At 47.4% G+C, this 23275-nt stretch overlaps 1 protein-coding gene across 1 annotated transcript; it reads left to right on the top strand.

Annotated features, from left to right (window-relative positions):
• Nucleotides 1-632: 632 nt before the first annotated feature.
• Nucleotides 633-22732, top strand: LOC115315628 (retinal-specific phospholipid-transporting ATPase ABCA4). Its single transcript, XM_042289314.1, has 11 exons — nt 633-945; nt 2732-2968; nt 11334-11566; nt 13578-13818; nt 15479-15667; nt 16909-17090; nt 19416-19541; nt 21040-21160; nt 21756-21910; nt 22461-22616; nt 22727-22732. Exons 1-11 carry the CDS (start codon nt 633-635, stop codon nt 22730-22732), a joined length of 1959 nt encoding a protein of 652 aa, XP_042145248.1.
• The last annotated feature ends 543 nt before the right edge of the window (nt 22733-23275 follow it).

The raw sequence follows: 23275 nt of genomic DNA, 5'->3' as shown, positions 1-23275 counted from the left end.
CAGGCGGTCGATCTCTGTCCTTCGCGCTATTCGTGATTTCAATGCCTCGTAGGTTGTCCATCTGACACTACCTTCGAGGTCCGACCGAGAAAGCGAAACCCTGTTTTTCCGCCCGATTACGCTGGTGATAGAATGCGGAATTTGATAACGTTGCCATGGATGAGAGGATAGAAACGAAAATCTAGTTATACGTATGAAGCGACGTTCACGGCAGTCAAACAAAGAAATTCCATGCGGGTGAATGTAACATTTATTTCAATGAAAAAAAGAAAATCAGCAAGCAGGAAAAGCAAATTGCATTTCTCGGTCACAATTTTTGTCCCCGAAATTATTGCAACAAGCAGCCATATTTTTTGTTTGTTTTTTAAGCTTGGTGGAAATTCGGGAAATTTTTGTTTATCTAGGTTGCGTCATGTACTTACATGTTCGCATTTTATCAATACCTCCTGTGTGACATTCGCGTAGAGGTTTAGGTTTCCGTGAATCGTTACTCGAAAAGAAAAACGCGAAAGGGGCTTTATTTTGTAGACATTTCGACGTTCAAGGACATTTCCATATGTTACTCGTGCATAAATGCACAACTCTACCCAATACTCTTTCTCTCAGGAAATTCGCAACACGGAGCGTAGCCGATGGAGAACCACTGGAACCAGTTCAGGCTGGTCCTCTGGAAGCACGTGTACATGAACCGCATCCGACGGCACTGGGCGGGCACGCTGCTCCAGGTGCTCGCGATGGTGGTCCTGCAGTACGGCGTCTGGGAGGAGTCGGTGGCCCCGTTCGCCGCCAGCCCCAACAAGGAGCGATCCTTCGACATGACCAAGCCCACGGACCTCTGGGGGCAGCGCAATGGGTCGACGCCCAGAGGACGCCTCGCCTTCTCGCCTCCCTCGAACCCTTTCGGCGAAGTCGTTCGGAGGGCCTGCGACCGGCTGGGCGACTTGGGTGCGTATACTGAACCTACCCTCTCTCGTCTTTTAGGGAAAGAGCCCTGTATGTGTCATCGTTCAGTCGACCTTCAAAGTTCTTGAGCGAAAACACCTCGACAACACGAAAAGTACCAAAACGTTTACGTGGCCATTCAGGCGAACTGGAGGGAATGAAACTAAGAAGAATGAAAAATCCAATGAAGAGGAATCAAAGTGAATTAAGAGGACATAAAGTCAATTAAAAGTAATTAAGGGAAGTAAGAGTAATCAATAGAATTAAGGAGGACTATGAAGCGAATTAAGAGGAGTCAATGTGAAATAAAAGGGAGTTAAAGCGAACTAAGAGGGATTAGAGAGCAGCAAGAGTAATGAGAGCTAATTAAGAAGGACGACACAGCTAATTAAGAGGAATTATAGTGAATTAAGGTGAACTAAAGTGAATTGAGAAGAATTAATAAGTCGATGACTCAGCACATTGAGACGGATGACTCAGCATGTTAAGAGAGATGACTCAACACATTAAGAGGAGTGTGTCTTTAATGCATCGATGCTTGGGCTTTCGCCTTCAAGTCGTCTTAGAGATAACATAAAAGACCCCGTGATTTGTTTTTCCGCTTCCACTTTGTTCAAATAAAACGCACCATTTTACTGACGTCACAGAGCGAGACTCTTTGACGTCACGCCACCGGGGTGGCGCTGCTGTGGGCACTGCGCATACGCAGACGCTACATTGATGTCACACATGGATTCAGCTAGTGCAAGCCATGTGTGACGTCATACACTCTGATGTCGCGCATGACTTGCAGTGACGTCAGATCAGCGGCAATTGTGAAGGACCGGGACGCTACCTTCGGCGGCACGTTTTTCGCACCACTGAATTTGTTTGTCTCGGCAAGAAGGACATTGGTACGGAGCGACGACGTCACGTACAAGTCATTTATAGAGAGTGATCGAAAATGTGCGCACGGATGAACCGTACTTGTTCGAATGAAACAATTAGTCTACGAAGATGCCGAAAGACGATCTTTGGCGGAGCCGGTATTTCAATTCCGGGCCTCCCTATATCCGGTCGGGTATGCTAATCACTTCACCGCCTCTCCTTGTCTTTCTGACGTTTTCTGTCTCTCCTATTAATGCACCGACACGAGATGTATCAAATCAGATTTGTTCTGGAACAACACGTTGCCGCGTGGAACGCATTACGACGCTTGTTGTCACGTGGTACGTGCTCGTAGATTCATCCAGGGGCGGATGCAGGAATTTCCTGAGAGGGGGGTCAGGTGTTGGTCAGCGTACCATATGTTTAGGAACCTCCTCCCCTTCTCCCTTGTTTTACGCCCTAAATTTTACATATGTAAAAATCAAGGGGGGGGGGGGGGGGGTCAGGACATCCGGACCTCCCCTCTAAATCCGCCCCTGGATTCATCGACACATTTCCCATTATTTCCTCTTTGGAGACCACGCACGATGACGAAAGTGGCCGTGATGTATTGCTCTTGATTGTCGCAGATGACGATACCGCGTCTGCAAAAAGCCATAAATACGAAATAATACACGCACACAGGTGACGATACAAACAGTGAGGAATCATCAACGAGGTAGAGGGGCTTATGATAGACTGGCATCCCGTTCACCAGGCAAAAGTGACTCCCACCTGGCTGCCACCATGTTGTACAATTGTGACCACTAGACACGTGACCGTACCAAATCCTGAGGCACTCAGCCCGGTTGGCGCTGTCCACGTCGAGACTCAGCGCTGCCCGTGGAGACCGTCAGCCCGGGACACAAACTCTGGTTCGCAGATCCCGTGCCTCTGGCGAACTCGACGGCGTTGGACGCGTACCTCCGGAGACGGGAGAACGGCACCCGCTTGCTGCTGGGTGTCCAGTTCGAAGCGCGTGACAACGACACCAACGGCAGCAGCAGCAGCCTGTCGTACGCGGTGCGAGCCCCCTTCGGCACCTTCGACCTCCAGCTCCAGTACAAACGCCATCTCCTCATCCCCGGCCCCAGGGACATCGGCAGATTCGGAGAGATGAGTGAGTCTCCGCCACTTGCCTTCATTAATACCGTCCTCGCATTGCGGGTCATTATTTGTCCGTTGCAACTTAAGGTCAGCGGTAGATGCCTCCGCAACGAACTTTCCTCCTTCCATAAGACTTGAGCGCACGTGAGGCCCAAACACGCCGAAAGCATAGCCTCCTCTATACTCACGAAGTGTGGCAGTTCGACGACGGAGCCATAGAGTGTCCGGTCGCAGATTTAGAACGCGAGGATTTGGTAGCACAGAGCATTTCTCGAGGAACCTGGACGTCAGCGCACAGCTTTTGCAGCGGCGAGGACACCAAACATGCTTCTTCGCTCGGGAGAAGCGTGTTTCGGCGTCTCACCGCAGCGGGGCGCCAGTCACGTGGCTCTATCCTCATCCGTTGTCTGTCGCTCCACTTTTTCCACTTCCAAGGCCGCTTCTCGTGGCGATCTGTCAGGCTTTGTCAGTATATATAGGAGGCTATGCCGAAAGCCAAGGGGCGCCTTCTGAAAGCGGAGCAGTTGCTGAGGGCCTTTATTGTATTTTCGGAAGTGGCCGATGTTGGTAGTGAGGTGGTTGGTCCGAGAGGTGATGTGGGGTACCGGCGCAAGGCTACGTGGATGGCCTTGAATGCCGGTGGTGGCGATGTCTTGCCTTGCCAATGTAGGGAAAGGAGCGGCAGTTGCTGCCGCAGTCGTCGTCGTGGTCGGGGAGTAGAAGTCGGGCTCATCCGCGAAGGCGACCCGGTAGCGGCGGGGGCCCGCGTCCGCGCGGACCCCGCCGAGGGCGAGGAAGGACACCGGTGACTGTTGACTTGTTTATTCCGAATCTCAGGGTCAACTGTTCCAAAGCGACACTAGCATGCACGAGCTGAGCACGCGACACTGCGTGTGGGGCACGCGCTTCTCTGGTTCAGAATTCGCGCCGTACGACCGCTCAACTCAGAATACTACATTCTCCCTTTCTTAATATATTTTTAAACAAACACAATGGGAGAATAAGAAGCGAAACAAAGAACACAAAGTACTATGAAGCAAGCCCCTATTCTCCCTTTCTTAATATTTTAACATTTTCTAAAACAAAAGCTAAGTACTACAAAAACACGACTCTGGTTTCGTAATGAAGACCCAAGAAGTAAAAAATCAAGTCCGGTGAAAAGGAAGTTTCATTTCGATAGGTTCACTCAAATTTGAAGAAAACGCCGGCTCATGCATGCGCATGTTAGTTCGTTGACAATGTTCAAGCGTTATTGTTCTCAAAACTTTGTTACTTTGATAGTCGAACTCAAAACTCTCTAGGAAAGCTAAGCCTATTACTGGCACCACACGTCTTGAACGCAAGAGATGCTAATTCTTCCGCATACGGCGGTGCCAAGGAACGTGGCTGCTCACCAGCGAAAGCGAAGCACAACGCAAGGTGGCTTTAGCTGAAATCTCTTTGCGCGTGCAGGCGCGTGTTTTCTCTTAAATTGTGTCGTGAAAGTCATATGCAGCAGAATACCCAGGCTTTGCAGGGGAACCAGGCGCTGCAGGAACATGAGATGCAGCAGAAAACCGGGCCTCATAGGAAAACCAGGCGCTGCACTCTTTCATCTTGGCGAAGTGTCAGTAAAGGCGGGTGGCCATCTTTCAAACAGTCATGTCGGGAGGCAGGAGCTTGCGGCCATCTTGGGCACTGACTTGGATCGGCGTCGGAGCATCACGACGATAAAAAAAAAACAGCTTGAGCATAATTACGCTACACTTCTGAATCCTCCGGACCTCAGCCTTGAGCGTACAACACAAAAACAAAAGATTTGAAGAAAGTCCACGTCATCGCAGGGCGGACGGGATGAAAAAAAATTGCTGCCTCTGAAGGCCAGCTGCTCGGCCAGGGCTTATTTCTCGCCTGGAACAATGTTCACGTCATCGCAGGGCGGACGGAACCGAAAACAAAATGCTGTCTCGCAAGACCAGCTAACTCTCTCAGGGCTTATTTCTTGCCTGGAACATTGATTCAGGAACGCGCTGCGTCCAAAAAAAACAAACGAGTAAAGCTAAAAAAAAATGAACTCGGCGTTCGAAACGTTAGGCGTACAGGAGTTCCGAGACGCTCTGGTTCGGAGAAACGAGTACAACCTGGCTCGAAGTAGGCCGCACGAAAATAAACAGACAAAAGGAGAAAAACCAAACGCTAGCTCGACTGGCCCGAACAGTCATAACGAAACGCCGCAAGGCTGCGAAGAAAGAAACGTCCAAGATGCGCCGGTTCATGCCAACTATGCGACCGGGACGCAGTGCTTGCCTTAAAACTGTCGTTGCCCTTTTGGAATCCCATCCTCGTCGCCATGTTGTATTTTCGGAAGTGGCCGATGTTGGTAGTGAGGTGGTTGGTCCGAGAGGTGATGTGGGGTACCGGCGCAAGGCTACGTGGATGGCCTTGAATGCCGGTGGTGGCGATGTCTTGCCTTGCCAATGTAGGGAAAGGAGCGGCAGTTGCTGCCGCAGTCGTCGTCGTGGTCGGGGAGTAGAAGTCGGGCTCATCCGCGAAGGCGACCCGGTAGCGGCGGGGGCCCGCGTCCGCGCGGACCCCGCCGAGGGCGAGGAAGGACACCGGTGACTGTTGACTTGTTTATTCCGAATCTCAGGGTCAACTGTTCCAAAGCGACACTAGCATGCACGAGCTGAGCACGCGACACTGCGTGTGGGGCACGCGCTTCTCTGGTTCAGAATTCGCGCCGTACGACCGCTCAACTCAGAATACTACAGCCTTGTGTTGCAGAAGACTCTAGAGCTGCAAAATAAAATTAAGTGCTCTTTGGTTCGCGTTTCGTCGTGCCCTGCCACGGGACGGCGCGTCAGTCAAGTTAGGTTCGAATATGTTTTGCGATTGCCTTCAAACAGAATTTCTCTTTCTCCGAAAACGGCACATTATGTCCTTTGCCATCATTATCTAGGAGTGTTTTAGAGAAACTGCTCGTGTGGTTTTTATTTTTACGCCACATGTACTGCGTCTCTCAGATTTTCTAGAGACTTTAGGGCGTCTTGGGATTAAGTGGTGTGCTCAGACAACAGAGTGTGTAGCTATCGTTCAGGGTGTGCAGAAGATGTGGAAGGCCGTTTTTTGTCTTCAAAGTTACGTACCTAATGCTATCCTTTTTTTCAGTGCAGTAAAGGAAGAAAAAGTATTGGTTTTAAAAACTCTAATCAGCGCTGCGTACACGTTTGACTCCGCACCGAAAAAAGGGTGGTTTGTCGAACGTGACAAATAGATAGGGGTCTGAGCTTTCGGCGTTTATATTTGGCAAAATTTTATTTCGCTCAAAATAAATCGAGGCTTCTCAAAACCGAAAACACGAATAAAAAATCTGTAAGGAAATGTTGGAATTTAACCAAACAAAGAAAGAATAAGGCAGTGAGCAATGAGCAACACATTTTCCTTTTTCGGTTATTCGATCACATAAGCCCAGAAAGTTGAGGACTTGAGCATGACCTAAATCTGCTCAATCATTGAATATGCAACACTATTTACCGAGTAAAAAAAAATTCAAAACAATCAAATGGTGGATCATATATTTTCTGTTTTCTTTTTTTATCTGTGAGAACCGTTGAAATAATATTCGCTTACATTTAATATTGCTTAACGCTGATATCTGCAATAAGTAATAGAAACCTACATGAAACATAAAAACGCTCATTGAAAAAAAAGGTACCGCTCATTAGTGTTTTTTGTTTTTTTGTTTTTATTTCCTGCTGCAGCCATCCTCCTTCCGCTGCAGTACGCCTTGGAATCGGCGTTCATAGACATAATCGCCGAGTCTCGGCAAAAGAACGCCACCCGACACGTGAGTTCGTAAGTCCGTCCAACAGGATCGAGGAAACGAAGGCAAATTTCGCGATGACGCATTTTTGACACGGCTAACGACGCCGGGGAAGTATCTAGGACGTGCTTATTTTGATTTATATAAATAAGGAGGGGCTTCGAAGTATATAAAAAAAAAACAATTATTAGTATCCTTGAGACATCAAACGAGTCTCACACTTATTATCGTTGACAGGTTAAGAATAGGGTAGAATAGAGTAAGAATACAGCCTTGAGCGCCAGCTTTGTGTCTTTGATAACACCTCGTCGCACGCGAGGCCAACCCGGCGGAAGTCGGTTTCTTAGAATGTCAACGACTATGATAAGTTTTAACGCGATAGCGTTTAGGAGTTCGTGTCACAGAAAATCTGGCGTCGGCGTCGGTGGGACCTTAGAATCCCAGAATGCAACGCCCACAGCCACGTGTGACGTCGCCTGTGACGTCACACGTGTCTGTGACGTCATGACCCTATGGACCCGCTACATGTGACGAAAAAATTTTCGCTAATTTTAGCGGAACATTTTCTTGTAAAATTTGGCAGAAAATTTCCCCTCCAAATTCAGCGAAAAAGCTTCCCGCCAAACATAGCTGGGTCGCTAAACTCGTCAAACACGACTTTCTTTGGGTTATGACATAGAGGGGGGAGGAGCCGAAAAATTTCCGCGAATTTTGCGTTTCTCACAAACCCGAAAATTTGTGTATCTTCGTGACATTTTTCATTTAAGGGGCGAAAAATCCCTACCACTCCCCAGGCGCCGAACAAGACCAGCACGAGAGAGCGCGCCGAGACAGCCGTGGCTTAAACGCGTGACGTCACGACAAAGATTATCAGCTGTAACCGACATGTTTGATTGTCTGTATAATGAAGGCTTGTGTAATTGCATTCTAAAATCAACACCATCGAAGTCGATAGTCTGATATCGTTCTGATTTGCGCCGATAAAGCAGCATTTACTAAAGAGCGTCTCTGTCGTTCCTTTTATTTTTTTTTTTTTTCGGCTTTTTGATCAAAGTGTAGCTAGGTCACAAGCCAAGTAGCATTGTCCATTTTCGGACGGATTTCACTTCCGGGCGGTTGTCTCTTCCATCGGCGGGATAAAAGTATTTAATGGTAGACTTTCAAAGATTAGCCAAACTGGGATTAATTATGCGTTCTTTAACAGAAATAAGAGTAATGTAAAGTTGTCACTATTGACGGTGATGTTTCGAGAACGCGAAGACACCAAGCTTTCATCGTACAGAACCAAACTTGTCACCGTCGACTTGAACAGGCACCATCAAATTTGTCGTTCACAAATGATAATCTTGACCCTGACGTCAAGGGACTATAAAAGGACGTCACTGAACGCGCCTGCATACAACGAGCCTTGGCACGAGCCTCTCGCTTGCAAGTCTGTCATGGCCGCTTGTGAGTTCATGGAACGCGAACAGTTTTAATTCCAGAATCTCCAGAACCATTATTTCGAAAATTGCACGCTGTGCCTCGTCATCGCTCAGTTGGAACGCCTCTAGCAGAATCATCGAAACAGGAGGACAGGGATAGAGTCACTCCCCCCCCCCCCCCCCCAGTGGCGTCGAAAGAGGGGGCAAGGGGCATAAAGGTGTAAGGGGGAGGGGGAGGGGGGTTATCGCCCCAGCCCGTGACCATAGCATTTCAGAGAGTTATAATAATAAAAAAAAATATGAAAGCCGTTTACAACTCCCTGTAACGCCGAATTAGAGCGCAGCTCTTGAGGAGGAGGAGGGCAGGGTACTGGGGGGTGGGTCAAGTGACCTCGGGGGGCGGGGGGTCACGTGACCACGTGACCTTGTTGGAGTCACGTGACCTTGGGGCGTCACGTGACGTCGGAGGGTCACGTGACCTGGGGCCACGTGACGATGTCGATGACGTTATCAGTGACTTGACTGATGACGCCATCAGTGATGATGATGATGACGATGCGGATGCCGGTGACGTCATCAGTGACGTCACTGATGACGTCATCAGTGACGATGACGATGCGGATGCCGGTGACGTCATCAGTGACGTCACTGATGACGTCATTAGTGGCTATGACGTCAACGGGGGGTCACGTGACCTGGGTAACCATCGTGACCCTCGTGAGGGTAACCCTAGTAACCCTTCTGAGGGCAACTCTCGTGACCCTCGTGAGGGTAACTCTCGTGACCCTCGTGAGGGTAACTCTCATGACCCTCGTGAGGGAAACTCTCATAACCCTCGTGACCCTCGTGAGGGTAACCCTCGTGAAGGTAACCTTTTTGAGGGTAACCCTCGTGAAGGTAACCCTTTTAAGGGTAACTAACCCTCGTAACCGTCGTGAGGGTTACGAGGGTAAGTAACCCTCGTGAGGGTAACCCTCGTGAAGGTAATCCTTTTGAGGGTAACTAACCCTCGTAACCCTCGTGAGGGTTACGAGGGTAAGTAACCCTCGTGGCCCTCGTGATCCTCGTGAGGGTAACCCTCATGAGATTAACCCTCGTAACCCTCGTAACCCTCACGAGGGTTACGAGGGTTGCGGTTACGCCGACGGCGACGCCCAGGCCGACGCCGCTCAAGCCGGGAACGGGCCTCTAAGAGCTGCGCTCTAAAAAGAAATACGTTTGCAGTACTCTGTAACGTCGAATTAGAGCGCAGCTCTTGAGGAGGAGGAGAGGAAGGGTAATCCCTTCCACTTTTTTCCGTACCCTCCCCTCGTCCTCTCCTGCTCCCCTCCCATTTAGCGGGCAAACTGACTTGGTGTTGAGGTCACGGGACGTCAATTTCCCCGCTAAATTTAGCGGGGAAACGTCCCATAATGTAACACGCGCGGTTATGCCAACGGCGACGTCGCTCAAGTCCGAAACGGGCGCTTGAGAGCTGCATTATAAAAATTCGGGGGAAGGGATATTCCCCTTCCTCACTACCATCACCCACCCCCCTCTTTCCCTCTCTCCCAAACAGTTTCTACGGCCCTTCCGGACTCCTATTTTTGTCTGTGAATGTGTGTGTGTGTTTAAGTGTGTGTGTGTGTGTTGGTCGTACCTTTTTTTTCGCTTCCTTAGGTTCTCTCTGGCCATCCCTCGTCGCCCCCTCTTTTTTCAAACACTACCGACGTCAGTCCACACATGGCCCCAGGGTGACCCCGATAGAGTTGTTGACAGTTCCGGAAGATGAGCTCTAAAGCCGCGTACATCGAGCGCGACTCCAAAATATCACAAAGTTCAATCTTCGCCCAGATTCCGAAGCGAAGATTTTGGCCTCAAATAACTCCTTCCCAAAGTTGTGAAACGTCACTTTGTCGTCACCAATAACTTCCACAAACAACGATCTTCCGACGAGAAAGTTCAGAGTATTTACAGACCGCCTAGGTACGTACAATTACGTATTATTGATTCTAACGCGGCGTAGGGATGTAGGGACATGCGGGAGCGACGTTATCAGTGCCGCCGTTCAATCGCCTGGCCCCACGGTGTTGCTCGCGCGCGCTCCGGTGAAGCTCGCTACGACTTCGTGTTATACAATCTCGCTCGAAGTTGAGCATCGAGAGAGTTTGAATGATTGACATCTTGTCCCGCGTGAAGCCATCGTCGCGAGATCCCAATCAGTACGCTCCATGAACTTTGGCGCAAACTTTGTGTTTGACGAGTTTAGCGACCCCGTTCGATAAAGTCATGATGTCCCATCCACGTGTGACGTCATGTGAAACGTGGCGCTACCGACTAGGCCACGCACACGCGCTTGCAGGGCTTGGGAACGAACTCGGGTTTATATGAGAAGGCTTTGCAAACGGCGACCGAGAACGCTATCGCATTCCACTCTTAAAGGCGAAGCTTAAGCGTCCTCCAAGTTTTTTCTACAAAATTATTTTGGTGGTTTTATGGGGCATTTTGGTCTCGGACCAACAAATAAAAAAAATGAAAATGTACGAATAGGGGTTGGGGGTTAGAATATCACCAATCAAAAATTGAGGCAGTTCGTAGAGGATTAGTGAAAATAAGTTTTACCAGCGTGAATAGAACGCATTGAAGTCGTAAGGGCTCATGCCATCTTATATGTTTCTGTGTGTTTAATGGCCATATACTTGTAATTAGTTTCGCTGTTGTCACTAAGAGCTTAAGAAAACGCCAGGCGCCACGCCTTCATTTTCTTGAATTGACAGGGACTACTGGGTATCTATCTTTCTTCTTGTCTTTTTGAACCCTGAGTGGAGAAATCCAATTTCAGAAGTGCTGCAATCTCAAAAGTTCCCACGCTTCTTTTTTGTTTGTTTTTTGTGTGGGTTTTATTGCAATGAATAAATGTTACTGGTTATTGCTGGTATTTTTATTGTTGCCTTCGAATGTCTTTTTCTTTTTCTTTCTTTTTTCTTTCTGCCACTTACTTAAAGAAAGGATTGAACAAAGATCTGAATTGTGAGATCATATATTATTATCTTTTGTGCCTTAATTTTGAATATCCAAGTTGTAGGTAATAAGTGAGTTCGGAAAGGTTTAACCGTTTAACTTAAAAAAGGGAGAGAGAGGGAGAACAAATGAAAAAAATTGGTGGTGTCTAGGAACTCTGGATTTTAGTCCGGGTTTGTGTATCTGGTGGAGGGACGTTGGAGCAAGTGTCTGTTCTCTGCAGGTGGAGCTGCAGAGGCTCCCGTACCCTCGGCTCTTTTACGGTTCCCGGAAGTCCGAAGAACAAACCCTCAGCCTGACGGCGCTGAGGTTCGCCATCGGCTTCTTCGTTCCCTTCGGCGTCGTTGTGGTCACCCTGGTCAGAGAGAAGCGCTCCGGGATGAAGGTATACACCCCGCAAATGCATGCGCACGGGTCCATGTCCCGTGACTCGCCGGTTTAAGGCTGACTCTATTTATAGTTGCACAACGCCAATTTATAAGGTGAAACGGTTAAGTGGTAATGATAAGGAGCTCTTTTTCTTTTTATCAAGTAGAAATTAAGAAAAAGAAAAAGTAAAAGCTACACAATTGCGGTTCGCTCAACTGCGTTATGTATATACGGCCAGCCGGACATTATGTTCAATAGGGAATGCAACTAACAGAGGAGTAATTAATGAACAGATTCACTAAGTAATTTTTTAATTAGATGTGTTAGGACACATTTTTACATTGAAAATTTCTAGTCAATCAATATTGAAGGCCAGCCCGGTTTATTTATTTGAAATCCGGAATCGAGAACGCAGTTTGAGTTTTTCATTATCAAATTTTGTTATTTCATTTACGTTTTTTTGGTTCAAAAACATTTTGACAATGTCATAAATGCCCAGTTCTCATAGACAGTACGTACATTTCATATCGCAAATACCGCGGAACCTTGGTTTCAGTGAAAGGCAACTTCAGGGTCACCTCATAGATGGTGCCAGCTTCCCAGTGTGCCCTCTTGTAATAAGAAATCGCAAGCTCTAGGTCGTAAGCAAATGTAAGCGTGTAAGCGGGCTTTGAAGACTAAGCTTAGTATCTAAAGCTGACCTTTTTCTTCAACGTGGCCATGAAATTAATTTTGTACTGGGATAAATAATTTTAAAATAATATTTTCTAAGTGCGTTTCGTTTAGTGGGTCAAAAAAAAAAGAGGGCAGAAAGTGAAAAGTTTGCTTTTCAGCACGAAATTTTGAAAATATAGCTGACTATTTCTCACCTGCTTACCTTAGAAATCTCTCCGACTTTTCACTGTGATGCATCCGGCGTGCCGCAGCACGTCAGCCGACCCCAGCTGATGCATTGGACACGCGCACCGCGTCACTCGGACGTACTCGCTCGTCAACGATCGATCGGTCGATGAATTTTTGGATTCGAGTTGGTGGCCAATGAGTGCCATGATGTCACTTGTTATCACTTGCGAATCTCGATTTTCTTGGTATTCTCAAAATGTACGGTGGAAACTTGGCGTCATCGCGTTTGATGGAATACTAGGTTGCGACGACGTGATTTCCCATTTCGCTTTGGTAACACTCCTAAAAAAAAAGGGAGTAGTGGTTGGTTCTTTGGGGGGAGTAGCTAAGGAGTGAGTTTTGTTTTTTTTTTTTCTCTGAGAAGGAACTCCCATAGGGGTAACAGCTGAATTCACTCTATTTTGCTTTTCACTCCCTTACATTGGTCCTTTTCGGGACTAACTTTTTTGCCGCCCAATTAATCATATTGCACCCTATAAAATTGCGATAAGGGTACGAACTTTACCCTCCCAAGGGATCCATAACGGTCAGCCAGAAGAAGTTGAAAAATAATTTCATGGTCACTGACACCCCCGTTTTTTTAAGTTCAACATATAAAATAGCGCGACAAAGACAAGGACAAAAAGTATACAAGACAATCGCTTTTTTTTTTTTGCCAGGCGATTTATTATGGTTTTAGAAGACAGCCCAATCACTATTTTGCTACAGCATCACGTATAATTTTAATAAAGTAAAAAAAAAAACGCAACTGGGCGAGACCGATACCAAAACTGAACTGGGGAGAATGGAGAACTACAGAAGAGTAGAAAGTTACCAGAAGTGACGCTTTGCAACTTTTTTTTTTTCTCTTTCAGTCAACGTATTTGCAGCTTTTTACAAGCCACAACAAGGGATATCAGGGTTCTTGTATATTTCTAGCCTTGAGTGTGTGCCTTTGATGACCCATAATGTGGCCAGTTGTCGATCGGCGGTTATTGGGAGAAAAGAAAAAGAATTTCAAGGGGGCCGGAAATCGTGTTCCGAGTAGTTAGGCTCACATATGTCAGGTAGCAATAAGAACCTTGGCGAGCATAAATACCCTGTCAGTGTCCCTTTAAGATTAAGGTCGCATGGGGCGCGCGCAGGGGATGCTGCGGCGGGCGGGACTTGGCGACGGCTTCTACTGGTTGGGCCACTTGGCCGAGGGCGTGTTCGTGGTGGCCCTGTCCCTGACCGTGATGTACGTGATGCTCTTCGGCATCTACAACCAGAGGGGCACCACGTTCCTCTTCTACGCCGACAGCACGCTGGTCATTGCCGTGCTCATGCTGTTCGGCCTGCTCACCATCCTGCACGCTATGCTGCTCTCCGTCTTCCTTTGGAACGGTAAGGGCGCCGTCGAAAATGCCACATATAGAAAAACAAGGCCTCGGCCTTTCTCCCCCAAACGTCATCACTAGTGGGTCCACGATACGCGCTTCAGCGCGTTTTCTGCTTGGGCCGGGTCGGGTATCCACTCACGATGACGTCACAGGCAGGAATTTTCTTCTAGGTGGAATTGGCCTGGCTACAGAAAGAAGTAGCTGAGCGCGTGTTGGCAGCGAGGTTCTTTGACATGGACTTCACACCATGAAGCGTATATCGTTCACGGCAAACAGTCGAATGCCGACCCACTATTTCGTAAAACAACATTGGACTGGAATTGTGGAAGTCGTTTTCTTAGGGAAGTTGACGAGTAAAAAAAAAATATATATATAAACTCTGCCGGCTACGTTTTTTTTTTTTTTTAATGAATTTTGTGTTTTTGGTATTTTTATAGGTTGTAATATGAATTTGCATGGAAGTTTGTGTCCTTTGATGTGATTTTGAGTGCAGAGGCACTGATGGTGCATTTATGATTACTGACGAATTAAGGGGACCATGAAAACGATTCGGAAGTTTATTTTAACGATTGAAATGGATGTCAGGTGTCATCCAGGTAATTTTGGCGAAGGTTTAGCCCGAAGTGTCGCTTGCGCGCTGTGCAAATTAATTTAACAGATGCAGCAATAACCACGCCGGGACCGATGACTACGAAAAAAAAAAAAAAAAAAAACGTTTCTTCCAGCTCTACACTGCGAAAAAAACAAATCCAGTTTTTTTTTATTGGTATACCGTGACATCAATTGAAGCTCGTCACGTGACTTGTTGAAGTGAACCGAGTCGGTTCATTTGAATTGTCCTCTCTGAAATTGTCTGAAATGTCACTGCAATAGAAATAAAATACAATTTCAGTCCGCTGACTCATGGACTCAAATAGCAGAGCGCTCCTTTCTCGTAAATATTGGGGCGGGACTGACTTGAACAATGTTTAGTGTAACAACAACATAACTTTTTTTTTTCCTGGGAAATAGAAAATGGCGGATCGTTTTCTTTTTATTTGTTGTCTCACGCGATCCTTGGTACCACGCGTAAAGGGGACCGCAGGAACCGCTCAAGGCTGACGCGCTGCAGTTTCCGGTACTCTTACGAGTTCATGTCAGAAATTACAGGAGGACGCTGAAGCTTTGCCTCTAAGAGTGGAACGCGATAGAAAACTCTTTTTAAACGGGTTTGAATTCTATTTAATTTTTTTCAATTTTTAAGGCTAATGAATTACTTTATAAAGTGAACTTATTTGTGACATGCGGCAATCTTGAATTCTTATTGCGCGTTTTAATCACTTTCATTTCACGCGTGGCGTCATGTTTCACGTAAGTGTTATGGGTTGTTCGAAATTGAAAGCCGAAGAACCACGAGACATGACCTATATTTGAATCGCTAAGATCCGTTCACATAGGAGAGTTTGCGTACGTTTCCTTGCGTTTCGTCACAAATCACCGGGGCATCCTTTCTTTCTTATGTCAACGGATTTCGCAGTAACTTTCAACGTAAGCCGACATAATCCTTCCAAAACTTGGCGCAATGTAAGCAGACGGTACCATGTGAACAGGCCTTTTCGCTCTGGCAACACTCAAAATGGTCCCTGAGCAGTTTTTACCGCGGTTCTTCCTTTCTTTCTACGTAGTCTGCGTCTCGTTTGCCGCGGCCGTTGTGTACTGGACCTTGCTGTCCCTGGCACCCTACCTGTGGCTCCAGCAAGTTTTCGGTGTCGGCTACTATCTGGTGCCTAGGGGCCGCAAGATGGCCACCAGCCTCTCTCCCGTCATGTTCTTGCACTGGTGCTTTCGGGTCATCGAGCGCTTCGAGAAGTACGGTGAGCAAGCACTCTGGGAACAAGAACATTCTATACAATAGACTTTTCAAAGAATAGAAGAATTTAACACCAGTGATTCCATAGACGCTTTGCATACGCGCCAGATTACAGCCGCCATTGCTGACCTTCTCTTGTCTCACGGAGGTACCGAGCCACTGAAAGGGGTATTGACCAGCCTCCACAAAGCTCAATGCTGAGGAGAAGGACAAAATAGAATCTACGATGGCAATAACCTGGCTTGCTATGATAATAACGATGTAAACGGAAAAGGAAACAATTATGGAAGGTCGATTATGGAGGCGCCATCGCACAGCTGCTGCAAAGCGTCTACATAAACGGGAACCTAGTAATGAAGCGAGCGCAAAGACGGAACCGCAGATTACAGAAACGATACGATAAATCATACGTGTGTTGAAGCCGGAAGCTATAAGCTCTGTCCTGAAGCTGTTCCTTCTAGAGTAATATTTTTGGACGTACGCACACATCAACACCGCGCAAAATACTTAAAATGAAGTTTTATGAAGTATTATAAGGGTTTCTGCAGTTTCTGGGGCTGTATTTCTTGTTTTTAGAATTCAAATCATGACAAATGGCCAATGCACAAGACGCGTGCTACGTTGTAGACCTTGTAAGATATGGTGGACCGATCCAGCACTAGGTCTTTAGCCAGCTGTTTATGCAGGACATTGAACATGGAAAAGACGTTGGGAAAGAAAAAGAAAAGAGTAGTGTCAACGCAATCGTATGCGCAGAAAGGAATGAGTGGGCGGCAGTGATAGGATTGGCCCTAGCGCTAGAGTTAGCCGGTGATAGCATGAATGAATGGATGCTAACAGCTGTATACTTTATAACGGGTGGTAACTTGCGCCACCTATAACCTAGAACCCACGAATGAGTGTTGAGACGATGCCCTTTTGGCGCCCCTTGATTGGCTGCATCGGTTCGTGACGACGGCTGCGGCCAGGAAGGAAGCGGAGCGCCAGCGATTTTCATGACATGTTTTTGAACCTAGACTTTCACGGCTTCGTCTTTTGACCGCCTGGCGCTGTTCATATCTGATCCGCTTTGGAAGGCTACAGGGAGCGAACCTGCTGCCACAGCTTTCTGTTCTAGCCGCTAGTGCTGTCAATTTCACCGGAGGAGCCAGTAGACAGTGTATCGTGAATTAAATTGAATACCATTAAGTACGATATTACTGAGAACAATTCCCATTACTCGGAACAACACGCTTTTCCTCACAGGTGTATCCATATCATGGAAGCACTTCTTCGACAAGAGCACCACGATGGACAATGTGAGTGTGGGCGAGCTGGTGCTGATCAGTCTCAACGCTTGCATGGTCCTCTTTTTCTTCGTCTGGTATCTGGACAACGTCGCTCCCTGGAATTATGGCGTACCCAAGAGTTTCTACTTCCTATTATCGGTGAGCAATTAGTTGATTCTTAAATTACTGTCAACGTTACTAAAACAACTCAGTTGGGAAACTGCCATAGAGCCCGCCTTGAAAACATAGCTCCGATCCGTACTCTAGAACCGAACTGAAGGCGATCGCAACGCCCAACGCCGCCATTTCTCCTGCAGCGGCCACTCCGGGAACTGCACGGTTTTCACGGGCTGCACGTATGGCTCAGGGCGAGTCGCGGAAGGTCCGGTGGCGCCATCTCGCAGTGCCATTTCGCAGCAACTTATAGATAAATCAACTCTCATATTTTGACTTGTAGATAAAAGGCGGCGCTGTGGTCGTATTTAGTTTGGACTCGGTGGACGCGAGAGGACAGGGTTGAAGGGCGAGTTTCCCAACTGAGTGTTTTGGTCACGTTAATTACTATTAATAATGTTTCTGTAAAAAAAAAAAAATCTTTCAGCACTGGGTAGGTGGATACGGCCGAACCTTTTTAATTGGGCGGCGGCTTGCGCCATCTAGCCAAAACTTTTAATTTCTACATTGAACTAACTTCCAATTATATGCGGAATTAATGCAAAATACGACGTAGTCGTGAGTTTCTACAGAGCCTGTGTTGCGGAGAGGTTTCAACTGCTTGATTGAGGTCACGTGGGCAATGGATCGCATTTGCAATACAAGCTGCGAAGAGGTAGCAAAAGCGCCGATCGTCTGCTAACGTCTCCGCCTTTCCACCTGCTTTCCTCCTCGCCACAGGAAAACGCAGCGTAGGCGCACTTGCGATCAATCTCCGCGGGAGGCATCCACCATCCAATTGCAATCACTTCGATGGAGATGAGCCCGTCTTCAATCTAGACTCTCCATCAGTTTGCAGCGACGCGGTCGTCACGTTTATACCTTATTGCGATTTCGACCATCGGCGACCAGCAGCTGCCTGCGTCTCCAGGTCCCGGCGCAATCACAAGCAAAAGAAGAATCAAACATCTTCACTGGCGCGGTCGACCGGATTGTCCCAGCACTAGAGTAGCATCGAACACAAACGGGGCACAGGAGAAGGACTTTCCTATAGGATATTGAAAAGCAAGAACGAAAAGCAGGAGGCCGTTAGGCAATGCTAATGCGTTGCGACGAACCTTTTTTGCATTTCACGGGAGTCCGATTTTAAGTTTCCTTCAGTTTAGGCGAGTTATGTTGGTAAGTCAACTTTTGGCGACGCGCTTTATGTTCTGTATTATCCTACTCTATTTGGAACGGGCTCAATCGTGAAAAGATTTACGTCAGTTAGGTAGGTATACGTAATTTCTTTTGGCTTTCACGAGTGAGTTTATAGTGTTTGATGTATATTTGAAGCATTGAGTTTGCACGCTAGCCTAAGTGATTTTTTTTTTTTTTTTTGGCGGGAGAGGACGCGGTTGTACTTTGGGTGCGTTGAAATTAGTTGTGAGTGTACAACCGTTAGAGCCTTGGCGGGCACAGTAAGGATCATCTTACTTGTGCACAAATTGTATCGGTGAAGTCAATATTTTTTTTTTACTTTTTTTTTACGTATTGATGTCAACACCTCACATCGAGTGTGAAGGGAATGCGTACGCGTTTTATGTTGAGGCATGTTATATTAGTTTTTGAAATTTAGGTCTGAAAAATATACTTGGTGGGGAGGTGCGAAAATTGGTCCCGCTGTTGCCGTGGCTGTACGCAGAAGCAGGACCCACATTTTTTGTGTTTATTTCTTTGTTTACGTATTTTTTCTTTGCTCGTGTGACCTAGCGAATAAGTGAACTGACAGCGCTCGTGCGGGTGAGGGCGAGAGACAGGTTGAAAGAAGAGGAAGATTAGCATGGGCGTGCCAACCGCGGGGGGGGCAAGGGGGGCACTTGCCCCTCCCCCGGCTCTCAGAGGGGGGAGGGGCATGGCATGCGTTTTGCCCCCCCCCCCCCCCCCCCCTTCCAAAGCAAGTTGGTACGCCACTGAAGATTAGGTTCCGGTGGTGGGCGCGAACAAGAGAGATTTTGGCTGAGAAAGTCCAAACATGACAGGCTCGTAAAATAGACGTTTCTTTATCTTCTCTCGCGGAGTGCTGTTCACCTTATTTTGATTCGCGACTACCGACGACCGTCTGCTGCCTCCGTCTCCAGGTTCCTGCGCAATCACAAATTAAAGAAAAACCACTTTCATTATGCTTTCTTATGTTTACTGGACACGTTTATGGGAATTTGTTCACCAAGGAGGGGAGGGGGTATTACAAAATACAAACGCTCTGCGTCTTTTTTGTTTCTCACTTGTTTTAGGCAGTTTTCGAGACTTTTTACGCCCTTTTTACCTGTTAAGTATTTCTTCTCCCCGCAGGTGGATTACTGGTTCCCATACCGCAAGTGGAACATCCGTAATGAGATGCAGACTACCGATCCCAACATTTACGAACAAGATCCCAAAGCATCGGAGCCCATCATTCATATTATCAATGTGTCCAAGGTAAAGAGGAGAACAAAAAAGCTGCCTAGCATTCCTGTATATACACACCTCATACATAGCACTTTTTGAATGCTTTTCCTCCATTGACCGTGGTGACCGGACTAGGTGCCAGAGTAATCTTCAAGACTGCTCATTGACACGGCGCGCGTCTTGTTTTCTGACGTTCGTTGTTACGTGCCGTTCTCTTTTCTCCGAGGACTGAGGTACAGGAGGAGACCAGAGGTGATGTCGGAACGCCGAGATGTGATTGGAGCAATTAGTGGGTATATCTAAAGCGAACTCTCTTCGTCTCCACTGCATGCCCTCGTCGAACGCGCTAAAAAACAAGAGCCAAACGCTGGACGCCGGCGTTCCGCGTCTTAACGCGTTCGACGACTGCAGTGTAGGCAAAGGCAGCTACAGCTTTAGGTCTACCCACTAATCCTTCCAATCAGAGCTCGGCGTTCTGAAGTCCTCTCTCGTCTGCTCCTCTCCCTCAGTGTCTCGGCACTTAGCCTCATTGTGTGGCACTATCCGGACAGTGTTATTTTTTGTGTAAATGGCTTCGGAATTTTTTGCTCGGAAAAGAGCATACGGTTGTGGTTTTGAACATGCGAGGCTAGACACCGCTCCCCGCACAAAGCGTGAAGTCGGAGACTAGAGAGAGGTTTAGCTGTTCGGCTTCTGTTAACTCCGATAACGACACCAAGTAACCACACGATAACATGCGCAAAGGCGTCGCCGGAGTGTCGGTACCGGTATCGGAGTTATCGCAATGCTCTACTAAAACCCTCTATTGTAACGACACCCAGGGCTAAGAAAAGGCGCTAACCATAGAAACAAAAATGGAGTACTCTCGTTGAAGCCGAGGCAGCGATTGAGTCTCCAAATCTTATGCGAGATTGCAAAAGGGTCGCTACCCGCGTGAGGTGCTACTAGGGAAATGCTGTAAATTTTATACCTTTTCTGAAAGAAAAAAAAAAGAAATTTGAAATTAATTTATTTTAGTGATAAAGCTAAATCAATTTCGTAAATGTATAGACAGCTGAAACTCAATTATGCTTGCAAAGTCGGGATGCATCTTTGCTAGACGGAAACTTGTCACGAGCATTACGACGGCTAATCTGTGCTTCTAATCTGGACACTTGGCGAACAAGTCGGGCGAGGATTTCGGCGGCCGTGATTGGTTGGCGCCGCGCTTCACTTTGACGTCAGCCAATCATGGCGGTTGAAGTACTCGGCGACCTCTTGGCCAAGTGTCCCCATTGAAGCCCAGGGCTCTTAACGCACTTTTCATTACACGTAATTACTGAGGGATTGCAGGAACGTTCTTTGTCTAAACGGTCGAAGGGCATCATCACTTGGCATTTTTACGGTGATGTCAATTCTGCGCATCTATAAAAAACGATTACCGTGGTGAAATCTTAAAATATTGTCTATACTAGTAACGTCAAAATCATTGTATAGTGTAATTCTCTTGTGAAAAAAAAAGTAAATTGTGCGTGTTTGGTCTTTCTAGGAGACGACAAATTCTTCGTACCCACTGGACAGAGTGAACTTGACCGTCTTCAACAATCAGATCACAGTGTTCCTTGGTCCGGAGAACAGCGGACATAAGACCTTGCTCAAGATCATCACTGGTGTGTGCCATCAGCTACCACATTATTGTATCACTCGATGATTTTCTTTTCTTTTTTTGTGTGCACTGTGGCACCTGTAGAAGGCCTCATATGCGATGCATGAGCACGAGAGAAAAAGAAAAGAAAAAATACACTTGCGAGATGAACTCATGGGAGTGAATAGGTATGATATCACACCTATTCACTCCCATGGGCGGATCCGCTGTTTGAGGATCAACGCCAAGCATCGATCCACTTATAAATAGAACCTAAGTGAGACTTGAAGTGCAAGCTTTCAACGCCGGACTGCACGACGTTGTGGTCTCTGTGCTAAAAGCTAAAAGCGAAGTTTAAGAGCATATCGTGCTTGTATTGCTTTCTGTTCTCCAAGCTATAATATATGGAACAAACAAATCGTACTCGCGTTCTTGACCCGAAAGCTCGCGGCAGTGAAATCCCGTGATCATAATACGATTCACAAAATTCCGTTTCCTTGAAAACACGTAAGGGGCACAATCATTCACGCTTCTGCCTTTGTCCCAACGATTGAAACACACCCGTGAATATCCGTTTGATCTAGATACCGTAGCATGCAGACAACAGATTTCCTTTCCAGGAACGGCCGTACCAAGTTCCGGCAACGTCTACATCTGCAACTTCGACGTGGTCAACAATCCGAGCAAGTGCTGGGAGTTCTTCAGCTACTGTTCCTCCGAGATCATCCTGTTCAGCGACCTGACCGTGAAAGAACACTTGCTGTTCTTCGCCAGCGTAAGCACCGGTCCCTGAACCCGGACGTGTTCGGTGCCCACGCCTCTGTCGCGACTTTGAATGCATCAAGCCCACCAAGTGGCGTATGCAACCGGTGTTGCGTTTCTTTCTAGAACGTAACTCTTAGGCGCCCGTTTTCGTCTTAAGCGGCGTCGCCGTCGCCGTCGCCGTCGGCGTAACTGCGCGTTGAATTATGGGACGTTTTCAATAATGACGTCACGAGGGTCACTCTAGCTCACGAGTGATGTCATGAAGGCCCCTCGTGCAGGTCACGTGAAAGTCACGCACTTCACGTGATTTTCACTCGTGAGGTCACAACCTTCACGAGGCCTTCACTAGTGATGTCACGAGTGACGTCACGAGGGAAGAGGGAAAGAAGAGTGGGGAAGGATATTGAGAGTAAGAGGAGGGAGGAGGAGAGAAGAGGAGGAAGGGCATACCCTCTTTCCCGTAGCCTCCCCTCCTTCTTCTCAAGAGTTGCGCTCTAATTCAGCATTTCAAGGGATTGTAAACGTCTTTCATTCTTTTCTTTTTTCTGGTTGCGTTGCAGCTGCGAAAGCTAGACGGGGAGGAGGCGGAGGAGGCGGTCGAGACCGTCATGCGCCATCTGCACCTGGTGAACTGCAAAGACGAGCTGGTTGCCGAATTGTGCCAGAAGACCCAGCGCATGCTGTGCCTGGCCATTGCCACCTGCACCGTCAATCAGGTGAGTGCGGCTTTGCTAAGAGCCCCCTGCTCTGGGACAGAGAAAGGCGCCGTTTGAGGGCGGGGTCAGCAAAGATGCTCCGGTTGTCTGACCGACTTCATCGTGCACAGAATTAGTTCGACTAACCAAAACGACACGAGTATGGAAATTGATTTCAACGCGTGTCATCCAATACAAAGCATCCCGTCGATCCTCGGCAAGCCGCAACACACAAAGAAATACCACTTCTAGACTTTTTTAGAACAAAACAGTCGTATTTTTCCCCCACAATGTGCGGGGAGGATAAAGTATGTCAAGCGAGGAAAGTGCTTTTTTTTTTTTATTTGCCCCTTCCCCTCTCCCCTGGGGAGAAAGAATAAAGTTGAAAATTGAAAAACGAAAGACCCGAAAGCGATATTTGTTGCACGGTCGCGCAGCGCGGGTGGAAAGGTGCCGGCACGTACCCGAGGACGGAGGTGCCACGTGGTTAATTCTCATAGCCTGGTCGGCGTCGTGGATGCCACTGACGACCACCACGAGTGCTCGATATACGTAAAGTGGGTAAACGTGGTGGAAGTTTCTAAAACCATCCAACATTACGCGTAGCAACTGAATACTGCCAAAGTGGGATTTCCTCTAACGGGAGTAATGTTTGAAAACGAGACTTTCAAGCAGACGAC

Source organism: Ixodes scapularis, unplaced genomic scaffold, assembly GCF_016920785.2.
Source record: "Ixodes scapularis isolate PalLabHiFi unplaced genomic scaffold, ASM1692078v2 PGA_scaffold12__126_contigs__length_90152505, whole genome shotgun sequence".
NCBI lineage: Eukaryota > Metazoa > Arthropoda > Arachnida > Ixodida > Ixodidae > Ixodes > Ixodes scapularis.
This window is presented reverse-complemented; position numbering and strand designations above follow the sequence as displayed.

What these genes read in the sequence shown, in the direction of transcription:
- LOC115315628 (XM_042289314.1), top strand. Translation starts at nt 633, where the DNA reads ATGGAGAACCACTGGAACCAGTTCAGGCTGGTCCTCTGGAAGCACGTG. An exon ending in ATATTATCAATGTGTCCAAG is followed by an intron (nt 19,542 to 21,039) that starts GTAAAGAGGAGA and finishes TGGTCTTTCTAG; the next exon opens with GAGACGACAAATTCTTCGTA. An exon ending in ACTTGCTGTTCTTCGCCAGC is followed by an intron (nt 21,911 to 22,460) that starts GTAAGCACCGGT and finishes GTTGCGTTGCAG; the next exon opens with CTGCGAAAGCTAGACGGGGA.